This window comes from Rana temporaria, chromosome 3 (genome assembly GCF_905171775.1).
Source record: "Rana temporaria chromosome 3, aRanTem1.1, whole genome shotgun sequence".
NCBI classification, from domain to species: Eukaryota; Metazoa; Chordata; class Amphibia; order Anura; family Ranidae; genus Rana; species Rana temporaria.
The window spans coordinates 9238055-9250435 of NC_053491.1; the positions used below are offsets into that span (position 1 = coordinate 9238055).

The 12381-nt window shown below is 48.9% G+C and overlaps 1 protein-coding gene across 2 annotated transcripts in view; it reads right to left on the reverse strand.

Annotated features, from left to right (window-relative positions):
* Window positions 1-4448: 4448 nt before the first annotated feature.
* Window positions 4449-12381, reverse strand: part of UACA (uveal autoantigen with coiled-coil domains and ankyrin repeats) — a gene marked incomplete at its 5' end in the record, with an annotated part of 34676 nt that continues 26743 nt past the window's right edge. For both annotated transcript variants that reach the window (XM_040342229.1, XM_040342228.1), the window contains 3 exon segments: window positions 4449-4578; window positions 8944-9009; window positions 11675-11794. In XM_040342229.1, the coding sequence (XP_040198163.1) occupies window positions 4507-4578; window positions 8944-9009; window positions 11675-11794 (258 nt within the window).

Below are 12381 nucleotides of genomic sequence, written 5' to 3' on the forward strand. Positions count from 1 at the left end.
GCAGTCCTCAAAGAGAAAGCCAAGACCCCACCCCCCCCGTCTAGTTGATAAGCGCGGGGAACAAAACAGCTTTCATTTGAATAGCTGTGTTCCCCCTGCCGAGTCGTCATATATAGCCCCTCCCCCATGTCCAGGCACTTTGATAGACATATCACCCGTCCCTGGATTGGATGGGTGATCTGTCTATCAAAGTGCCCGGACAAGGGGGAGGGGATATATATATATATATATATATATATATATATATATATATATATATATATATATATATATATATATATATATATATATATATATATATATATATATAAAGCACTGCGGGAAACACACAGCTATTCAAATGAAGCTGTAATGTTCCCAGCGCTGATCAACTAGGAGATGACGGCAGGGGGGGCTTGGCTTTCTCTTGGGGGACACGCCCGCATTTGTGGGGGACACGCCCGCAATTATGGGGGACACATTTTAAAAAAAGTATCGGTATTCGGTTTTTGGCGAGTACATGAAAAAAATGTATGGGTACTTGTACTCGGTCCTAAAAAAGTGGTATCGGGACAACCCTACAAAATACAATTACGTTTTTGGCTGTAACATGGCAAAACGTGTAAAATTTCAAGGGGTATGAATAGTTTTTTCAAGGCACTGTAGCTCCGGTTATAACCTGGGTCACTGCAAAACACACAAAGCATATAAAAAAAACACAAAAACACCACAAGAGTAAGTAAAGTCTCTTTATTTAACTTTATAGGAATCCAGTGATCACAGCCCCTCGGCCTTCAGTATAACCCCCATAAGAGAGCACAGAGGTGCCCAGCCCGGCTATCTCTATATATTATATATAAGGCTACACTGCTGTGCAATGGCGGCTCTCCTAATGACACCGCTATGACATCAGACAGCAACAAAAGTCAGACAGCAATTCTATAGCTATACAGGCTTACTGTACAGTTCCGCCACCCCAAAGACTATTATGTGCTACAAGATTAGATAACTTGGGGGGGAAAGAAAAAAAAAAAAAATATCAGACCAGCTGATCTATTCCATGTTAAAGATAAGTAAATCAAAATCTCCATACAAAATATATATATATTTATAAATATAGATCTCTATGTACTGGGAGTGTAAACTTGTATTGGAAAGTGTAAACTGGTATATATAGGACGACCTCCAACAAAAAAAAGTCTAATACAAATAAAGCCGTCTCAGGACCTGGCCAGCCAGATCCGCCCCCCTCGGCGACACTTTGCTCTGCGCGGTCTCCTCCCACTTCCCGAGTCTCTCCCCCCACTTCCCGGGTCTCTCCCTCCCACTTCCCGGGTCTCTCCCTCCCACTTCCCGGGTCTCTCCCTCCCACTTCCCGGGTCTCTCCCTCCCACTTCCCGGGTCTCTCCCTCCCACTTCCCGGGTCTCTCCCTCCCACTTCCCCGGGTCTCTCCCTCCCACTTCCCCGGGTCTCCCTCCCACTTCCCCGGGTCTCCCTCCCACTTCCCCGGGTCTCCCTCCCACTTCCCCGGGTCTCCCTCCCACTTCCCTGGGTCTCCCCCCCCCCCACTTCCCGGGGTCACCCCCCCCCCCCCCCCACTTCCCGGGGTCCCCCTCCCACTTCCCGGGTCTCCTTCGGTTGGTACTCGACAAGCACAAAAAAAGGTCAAAGCTTTTGCCCAAAAAAAAAAAAAAACTCTGAGGGTGATGTCAGATTGGTACCGTCTAGATCCGGTTCACACTGGTGCGACTTGGCATGCAACTTCCAACACATTGGGAGTTGTTTACCAAAACTGGAGGGTGCAAAAAAAATTCAGAGGCAGCTGTGCATGGGGTAGCCAATCGGCTTCCAGGTTTTTATGGCCAAAGCTTGTTCAGTGAAGAAGCCGACGTGAGAAGCTGATTGGCTACCATCTGAGCCTGAGTGCTGCAGCGAATCCCATCACGCCTTTGTCTCTTCGAGTCGCACCTGCCAGTCTTGCAATGCCTTGTGGGACTTGTAGTTCCACAGCAGCTGGAGTGCCGAGGTTGCCTACCCATGTGCCTAAACCAGTGATGGAGAACCTTGGCACCCCAGATGTTTTGGAACTACATTTCCCATGAGGCTCCACTACACTGCAGAGTGCATTAGGATCATGGGAAATGTAGTTCCAAAACATCTGGGGTGCCAAGGTTCACCATCACGTCAAAGAGAGAAAATCCTAAAACAAAAAACATTTGTTTATCTGTAAACAAAAAAAATAAATAGCAAACATCTTTTTGCTTCCAAGTCTGTGTAATGGCAAGCGGCTGTGAACCTCCTCTTCTTGGGGTCCCCCGGCCTCTCCTCTCTGTCCATTGCCTATGGGAAGCCATTTTCCATGTGGGCACTCGTGCGTGCTCACTCTTGAGCTCTGCTGCTACGTCCATTGACACAGACACAGCAGGACTTGGTCCCGCCCCCTCCACGCTGGTTTTGATTGACAGCACTGGGAGCCATTGGTTCCTGGCGCCCCAAGAAAGCCAGCGGGACCCGGAAGTGAGGGGAGAGAAGAGCTGCACACGTGCCTGCACTTTACTCAGCCCGCAGGGGGCACTTTACTCAGCCCGCAGGGGGGCACTTTACTCAGCCCGCAGGGGGGCACTTTACTCAGCCCGCAGGGGGGCACTTTACTCAGCCCGCAGGGGGGCTGCCAGACCACAAGGAATGCCCACAACTGGTACCCCAAAAGGTATGCCACCCTGGACCACCAGGGACATGGCGATCAGTGCCCATCAGCAATGCCTGCCAGTGCCATCAGTGATGCCTATCAGCGCCACCCATAAGTACCCATCAGTGCAGCCTTTCAGTGCTCAGTGCCGCCTATCAGTGCCACCCATAAGTACCAATCAGTGCAGCCTTTCAGTGCTCAGTGTTGCCCATCAGTGCCACCCATAAGTACCAATCAGTGCAGCCTTTCAGTGCTCAGTGTTGCCTATCAGTGCCACCCATCAGTGCAGCCTTTTGGTGCCGCCTATCAGAGCTGCATATCAATGCTTATCGTCAGTGCCCAGTGTTACCTGATTGGTGCCACCTCATCGGTGCCCGTCAGTGAAGGAGAAAAAAAACGTACAAAATGTCATAACAGAAAAAAAAAATATGTTTTTTCTTATTTTTTGCTAAACAAAAAAAGGACCAAAAAAAACGAACCAACGCAGAGGTGATGAAATATCACCAAAAGAAAGCTCTATTTGTGTGAACAAAATTATAAAAATGCCATGTGGGTACAGTGTTGTATGACCGCGCAATTGTCATTTAAATTGGCCTGGGCAGGAGGGGGGGGGGGGTTTAGGTGCCCGGTAGTAAAGTGGTTAATCTGGCCCTTGCAACATCCTCAAGCCACGTGCATGCTGGTCTTCGCAAGTGCAATGCAGGTTTTATCATCATCTGCACTGCATGTGACGACCCCCCTTAAGGGACCACCCCCACAAATTGAGCTTGAGAAGAGCCCTATGGCCTGCAGAGTAATGCCACTTATCCTCGCACCCCCCCCCCCCCCAATACTGATTTGGAGAAGAGCCCTATGGCCTGCAGAGTAATGCCCCTTATCCCTCGCACCCCCCCCCCCAATACAGAGTTCGAGAAGAGCCCTATGGCCTGCAGAGCATTTAACCCTTGCGGGGATCACTACAAGGGTTGGGTTGTCTCATTCCCCGAGTTTGGCTGTAAAAAGTGTAACTTTAGTGAGATAAACCAACCCGAGGAAATCACAATCTTGGCAACCAAGAAAAGGAAACCCAATAGTTCCATACGGCATAAACCAGTTCAACCATCCAGACAGCAGATCGTACAAATGGGCAAGTCTCTTGTGTACCAACCAAGTGAGGAAATGCGTCAAAAGTTTGAATGTCGAGACCTCGGAATGGGAACCTCCATTAAAAAAATAAAAATAAAATGTCATAGGTCCCTTCCTTCTTTTCTGTGACATCCTACTTCTCTCCCATCGCCATCCGATTTATCGATTCCCCACCGCCTCGTATCTCTGCCACCTTCACCCTCCTCAACGTTCCCACCAGACTTCCTACATTCCGGCATCGTTCTGTAAATTCACCTTCTGCCCCCCAATCTCCTGGAATTGGGTCCAAATATCTTTCCCTCTCCTCCTATTCCAACCATCACATCCCCCGTCCATCTTGCCTCGCCCAGGATCCCTCCATCACATTCTTTGCTTTCCGAGAATCACATAACTTTACCACCAACCTCCTCCCTCCTCCCTCCTCCTCCTCCTCCGATATCCCATCCAGTGTTTCTTAAATCCCATCAAATCCCCCCCCCATTTGTTAGTGTCTATATTTCCTACATCTCTCTTCTAATTCACAACATTCCTTCTTTTATCTCTTACATTCCATCTACCAGCCGAGAGTGTCTGGGCTGTGGCGTGATTGGACGCCGGGTCTGGAGCACCCAGGATTAGCACAGTATACAGTGAAAGTTGCGTTTTCTTTTCGGGTTTTGTAGTGTTCTGTCCGCTCTACCCCACCGACGCCTAGATGACGACCAATGAGAAATCAGCAGACCAGTTCTTGCCGCATGTTGATGATCTGTAATAAAGCGTCTTGTACGTCCGCATCCATGTGACCCTGGAAAGAGAAAAGACGATCGTATTAGGAGCCAACAAATCTTCACCACCTTTTATTATTTTATAGTCTTTTTTTATTTTTCTCCCTGAGGTTCCTGTCTAGTACGACCGTTTTCTACCTCCGGGTTACCATGCACGAGTTATTGGCGTCTCAGACTCAACTCAACTCGAGGTTTGGTTTCCTGTTTTTTTTTTTTTTTGGAGTTCATCTCCTGGATTAACCACTTAAGCCCCGGACCAATATGCTGCTAAATGCCCAAAGGCGTTTTTACAATTCGGCACTGCGTCGCTTTAACAGACAATTGCGCGGTCGTGCGACGTGGCTCCCAAACATAGTTGGCGTCCTTTTTTTCCCCACAAATAGAGCTTTCTTTTGGTGGTATTTGATCACCTCTGCGGTTTTTATTTTTTGCGCTATAAACAAAAATAGAGCGACAATTTTGAAAAAAATACAATATTTTTTACTTTTTGCTATAATAAATATCCCCCAAAAACATATAAAACATTTTTTTTACCCTCAGTTTAGGCCGATACGTATTCTTCTACCTATTTTTGGTAAAAAAAAAAAAAATCGCAATAAGCGTTTATCGGTTGGTTTACGCAAAATTGATAGCGTTTACAAAATAGGGGATAGTTTTATTGCATTTTTATTAATTTTTTTTTTTTTTTTTTACTATTATTGGCGGCGATCAGCGTTTTTTTTCGTGACTGCGACATTATGGCGGACACTTCGGACAATTTTGACACATTTTTGGGACCATTGTCATTTTCACAGCAAAAAATGCATTTAAATTGCATTGTTTATTGTGAAAATGACAGTTGCAGTTTGGGAGTTAACCACAGGGGGGCGCTGTAGGAGTTAGGGTTCACCTAGTGTGTGTTTACAACTGTAGGGGGGTGTGGCTGTCGGTCTGACGTCATCGATCGAGTCTCCCTATAAAAGGGATCACTCGATCGATACGCCGCCACAGTGAAGCACGGGGAAGCCATGTTTACATACGGCTCTCCCCGTTCTTCAGCTCCGGGGAGCGATCGCGACTATAAACGAATAGCCGCGCCGTCGTCCCGGATCGCTCCCCGCGGGAATCCGACCACCACATGTAGCGGGGGGGGGGGGGTCCCGCTAGAAGGCAAGGACGTACCTGTATGCCCATTTGCCTGTACGTGCCATTCTGTGGACGTACATATACATGCGGCGGTCGGGAAGTGGTTAAAAACGATAGTGTTTGGATCTCTAGGCCACCATACGCAGGTCTTCAGGGTGCTCGACTCAGATCGAGGCTTGGTTTCCCGTGCCCCAGACGACGTCATTGGTGTGACGAAACGCGGGCGTTCGTTTAAGCCGGCCGGCTTTATTTTATGCTTCCAAGTGATCGATCTTTTGTAAGTGTTTTATCTCATTAAATTTTACACTTTATACTACGGTGTTTCACTATTGGGAGTCCCATTATTTTTTGGGTATCCCATGCATCTGGTGACATCTGTGCCTCGAGGATCCATTTCCACTGGTGTGTGCTGCAGTCCATGACTAAAGACCCGGGCTGGGGTTTACAGCCGCAAGCCATCTTTGCTTGCCATCTGGTAAGCCTGCATTCCTTGTGGTGTCTTCACTTTTGGTGGTAGATTTTTTCAACATTTTGAATTATAAATTTGAACTACTGAAGAATTTATTTCAATTGTGTTTTATCTTTGGACTTCACTGAACACATGATTTACACAGCTGTCATCAGGGATGGACTGGCCATTGGGACTACAGGGAGTTTCCCGGTGGGCCGATGGCTCAGTGGGCCGGCTTCAGTGACAGCGGCCTGGGAGTTTCTCACTTCTGCCTAATCTTGTCCCATAAGGGGGGGGGGGGGGGCACCGAACTGATTCTTTGCCCCGGGTGAAATAATGTCTAGCTTCCCCACTGGTACTGCCTATAAGAGTACCAGCCGTTCTACTCTAATAAAGTAAAACGGCTAGTGGCTGGGGGAGGGGGGGGCTTGGGGGGGGGGGGGGGGGTGGTTGCGGCAGTTGTCCGGCCGATGTGGGAGAGACCTGTCAAAGTGGGCCAGTGAAGTCCAGGGCCAAATTTTTGTCCCAGTCCAGCCCTGGCTGTCATTGCTTCATTTAACATTTTTTGTCACTTGTTATAGTTTATATTGTTTTTTCAATTTATTCTAGCGCAACTACATTTTTCCTATTGACCGTTTGGTGTGTAGATCACTTTTTAGTTGCAGCTTCATATTAGTGTTTTACTTAGCGCTGTAATTTATTTTCTATAAATCTTCACCACCGCCAGATACCTGAAGTCCAAGTGTGTTATAGTGCGCCCCCCCCCCCCCCCCCCCCAGCATATTCTCATTTCCATCTTATTGGGGCATTTTTCATTATGAATGGTTATGACGATCTCTGGGTTTGCAAGCCATTTGAAAGATGGCGGCTCTATCAGGGGTGGACTGACCATTGAGTCACTCGTCACTCGGGCACTGCCCGAGGGCCCCATGACACTAGGGGGCCCCATCAGGGTTACCAGGCTCAGTAAAACCAGGGACAGTATGTAAAAAGCTGTGTTTTTTTTACATCTGTGCCTGATATGTCCGAAACTGACATGCTTTTGATGTGAAAATCTCGAGATTTTAGCTGCCCCGCCTCTGCACTGCCTCCTGGCGTGGTGGCCATCTGTAAGCCCGGAGTCCCCATAATCTTCTATTGCCCGGGGCCCCCATGAGTTGTCAGTCCGCCCCTGGGCTCTATGTCGTTTAATAATCAGGTAAGGGAAAATTCTGGGCAGCACAGGCGGAAGTCACACTTACAAATGCGGTGTTGCGACTTACAAACAAACCTACAGTCCTTATTGTGTTCGTAACTCGGAGGGGACTGCCTGTAATACCTCGGATTGCGAGTAACGCGGTTAATAAGCGTTTGGCAATATGAGCGTTTTTTTTTTTTTTAAATCCTGACTCGGTTTGCGAGTGTTGTCTTCTAAAACTAGCAGGATTCAAGCCTCTGCAGTGTGTAGTACCGCATTTGGCCCAGAGGTGGCGGGGGCGCCGGTGACACTCGAAGCTCTCCATTCCTGAGCCTCTTCGAGGGTTTCCAAGTGCATCTGAGCGGTCTCTGAATCTCTCCAGCGCACCCCCCCCCCCACTCTGGCCACATGCGGTATTGCATACAATAAAAGTCAATGCGGAACTAATTATCTTCGTTTCCATTGACTTCTATGGGAAAACTCGCTTTGATATGCGAGTGCTTTGTATTACAAACATTCTCCTGGAATGGATTATACTCGTAATCCGAGGTTCCACTGTGTGTGTGTATTATATATATCAAACCCCATAGAAACAACATGGCTACCAGAGGCGGCTCTTTAATTAGGCGGTCACCTAAGGCCTCGCACTCACAGGACCTTAACACTGCTGTGCTCCGGCAGAGTTATGAGCCCCAGTGTCCCTAAGAAAACGTGAATATCGGTGACACCACCCCTTGTGACGTCAATGACCCAGCGTGCCCTCAGTCAATGTCGTCACAAGGGGCGGGTTCACCAGGTGAAATCACTGGGGGTGGCCCCCCGCCCCTTAGTTATTAAAGAGCAGGATCTGGGGGCCGCCTTGTTAAAGGGGGCTTCCAGATACCGAAAAACCCATTGCCCACAAACCCCCCACAACCACCGGCCAGGGTTGTGGGGAAGAGGCTCTTGTCCTTGAATTACTTTTCCACATCATGGGTGTGAGTGGGGCCCCATGTCAAGTTTTGTCTAAGGCCTCACAAAGCCTAGAGCCTCCTCTGATTGCTACTTAGCTGTTAGTCAGTCTGCAGTGTTTGCAAATTATTACACCAAATTCCCTACCTTGTACACAGAGGCGGCTCAAGGCTTTGTGAGGCCTTAGGCAAAACTTGACATGATGGGAAAAATAATTCAAGGGCAAGAGCCTCTTCCCCACAACCCTGGCCGGTGGTTGTGGGGGGTCTGCAGGCAGGGGGCTTATCGGAATATGAAAACCACCTTTAACAAGGTGGCCCCCAGATCCTGCTCTTTAATAACTAAGGGGCGTGGTCCACTCGGTATTGTCACCTGCTGAACCTGCCCCTTGTGACGTCATTGACTGAGGGCATGCTGGGTCATTGATGTCACAAGCGGTGTTGTCACCGATATTCACTGGTTGTTAGGGAGGCTGGCGGCCCCGCTCCCGAGTCAGGGCTCTTAGCGCTGCCTGAGCACAGCAACGTTAAGGTCCCCGTCCCTTAAAACTGGGGTAATGCATTTGGTAAGTTAGGCGGCTGTGAGGCCCCTTTGAGTGTGAGGCCTCAGGGGACCGCCTGATTTGCCTAATTAAAGAGCCGCCTCTGCTTGTACATAACAGCAGACGGAGTGGAGTCTTACCTGCACAGCATTCAACAGATGAGCACGATAGATGGAGACGATCTCCTGGTGCCTGCGCTGCGCCTCCTGTAGGAAATATTCGATAAATGAATAAAGACGTACCGGGAACAGAGAACACAAAACACACAAAACTACCCGAGATAATGACCAGGTATAAAATGTACACGCTGCAATATAAATCCCACTACCACTGACTGCTGTGGCTTTAACCAACATTCTTTACCTATTGAAGACATATTGGGTAGTCGGTGTAAGCAGCCTGAAAATCCGGTATGCTACACATGCCCACAAAAAACCCCATCACAGTACACAAGGCTCATGTAGCATGTCCTGTCCTTCTGTCCCAAACGTTTTCCCCTCCTTGCATTGGCTCGCAACGCCCGGCTGTCATTTTGAGGTACAGTAACTTTTGGGGCTCATTTACACCCGTGTCCCTCCAAAAAGTGATCCGTGGAACCTTAGCACTGTTCAGATGCCCTTTTCACACCCCCTCCAGGGCCGATCCTAGGCAGGGTGCACGGGGTGCTTTGTACCCAGGCGCCGCAGAGGTGGGGGCGCCGAAGCTCCAAAGTGCTCCCCTCCCTCCTCCTTGTCTGTGTCCAGAGGCGGAGCGCATGTAGCGGGTGCTGCGGTTCCCCATCCCGCTTTCTCTCTCAAGAGCGCATACCTCCCGCTGTCCCCGGAACCCAGGTTGGGTACCACAGCGGAGCCTAGTACTGAAACACGTTCCGGTACTAGGCTCCACTAATTAATTCTGTCCGGTGCGCATGGAGCCGTCTCCTGTCTGCCCCGCCCCCTATGCGTGTGTCGGCTCTTCTCCCATAGGCGGTGTGATGAGAGGCTTCTGGGTTGGCCGGAGCTGCTGCCAATCATCCCGTGCACTCCCAGAAATGCTCTCCGAGTGCCAACCTCCAAGTAACCAAAGATGCCACGTATGCCCCGCCCCCTGTAATGTGCTTCTGCTCCCAGCGCGCCCGAGCAACATGGATCTATTGGGCTCTGATGGGGGATACCTGCTCTGGGGGGGGGGGGGGGGTCTGCTCGAGGGGTCCGATGGGGGGGGGGGGGGGAACTGCTGGAAGGGTTCGATGGGGGGGGGGGGGGGGGGAACTGCTGGAAGGGTTCGATGGGGGGGGGGGGGGGGAGAACTGCTGGAAGGGTTCGATGGGGGGGGGAGGGGGGGGAGAACTGCTGGAAGGGTTCGATGGGGGGGGAACTGCTGGAAGGGTTCGATGGGGGGGGGGGGGGGGGGGGGAGAACTGCTGGAAGGGTTCGATGTTGAACTGCTGGAAGGGTTCGATGGGGGGGGGGGGGGAACTGCTGGAGGGGTTCGATGGGGGGGAACTGCTGGAGGGGTTCGATGGGGGGGGAACTGCTGGATGAGGAGTTAGTAAGATGACCACGCCCATGTGGGGGCACCAGAAATATTTCTGCACCCAGGCGTCTGTGACCCTAGGATCGGCCCTGACCTCCTCTCAGCCTTTATTTTTTTTTTTAACCCCGTAAATCCCGCACCACGGCTCTGCATTCATTTGAATGGGCAGCGTTCATCGGCAGTACTGCCCACTGAACACGAAGGGAAGGGAGGGGCATCATTTTTCACCACGGGCCGCAAAGCATCGTGCCACGTGTACAATGGTGTGGATAAGGGGAGGTGGTAACACCAACTCAAATGCCAAAATTTTGGGCTGCCACGAGAACAGGAATAGAGGTGGAAATGGTGACATCTGGAGGCATTTACTCTCACTTCCTGTTTTGAGTATGGGACAGGAAGTTAAAGGAGATCCCACCTATCACACAAAAACAAACAAAAAAAACGAAAAAAAAAAAACAAAAAACACCTATAGCTCTTCCTCATGCTTAGACCCCTTTCACACTGAGGCGCTTTGCAGGCACTACAACGCCCTGAAACAGCCGCTGCTGTGCGGTGCGCTAGCAGGACGGTAAAAAAGTCCCGCTAGCAGCATCTTTTGGAGCGGTGAAGGAGCTGTGCGTAAACCGCTCCCGCCCATTGAAATCAATGGGCACCGCGGCTATACCGCCAGCAAAGCGCTGCTGCAGTGGGGCTTTGTGGGTGGTTTTAACCCCTTTCTTGGCCGCTAGCGGGGGGTAAAAGCGCCCCGCTAGCGGCCGAATAGTGCAGCGAAATTGATGGTAAAGCACCGCACCAACCACCCCAGTGTGAAAAGGGCCTTAAAACAACTTAAACGTTTCTCTGACAACTTGTAACAAGTTTATAAAAAAAAATATGCATGTATGTATGTATATATATATATATATATATATATATATATATATATATATATATATATATATATATATATATATATATATATATATATATATATATATATATTTTATAATAAATGCGTTTCTATTTATCCAATAGTTTTCTCTAGTAACATATTTACCGCCCACTTCCCCCCACTCATCCTAAAACATACCCGCAGCAACAGCGGGAGGGAGAGGAGAGGAGGGAAGCCAGAAGCTCTGCGGGGGGGGGGGGGGGGGACCAGTGCAGTAGGGGGAATCTGTGCTGCACAGGGTGATTAGGGTGTGCCTGGGCACACCTGGCACACCCTGTGCGCACGTCTATGACGGAGTACGATTTTCAGTGCAGTGCGGGAAGCGCAGCCAATCCTGAGCGTTTCCCGCAGTAGACCTGGGGGCGGAGGCCGACGTTTTGGAGTGCAGCACTTTGATACAGAGCAGTTCCCCCGACATTACTCACATCCAGTTGGCACTGTAGGGCTTTGATCTGGTTCTGCAGAGACTCTGTGATTTGGCTTTTCCCAGAAAGCTGAGACAAGGATTGCTTCAGTCTCTCTATATCCTTCAGAAGAATGGAGACCTTTCCAAAAGGGGAAAAACAAAACAAAAAAAAAAACACAAAAAAACATCAGAGCTACAGAAAAGACAAGCAAGAATGCAACAGTTGAAGATCTTTTTTCGATATACAAAGAGGCCCGGCCAATGAGAATACAGATTATTATTGGTCATCTCCCTCCCTCACGTGTCAAAATCGCGCCTCAGGAATCCATATACTCTATAAAAAGCCAAACCGCCATCTTTAACCCCTTCAAAATCGCTGATCGCCGCCATTAGTAGTAAAAAATTAAAAATAAAAATGCAATAAAACTATCCCCTATTTTGTAAACGCTAAAAATTTTGCGTAAACCAATCGATAAACGCTTATTGCGATTTTTTTTTACCAAAAATAGGTAGAATACGTATCGGCCTAAACTGAGGGAAAAAAAAATTATATCTTTTTTGGGGATATTTATTATAGCAAACAGGAAAAAATATTGCATTTTTTTCAAAATTGTTGCTCTATTTTCTTTTTTTGCGCAAAAAATAAAAACCGCAGAGGTGATCAAATACCACCAAAAGAAAGCTCTATTTGTGGGGAAAAAAAGGACGCCAATTTTGTTTGGGAGC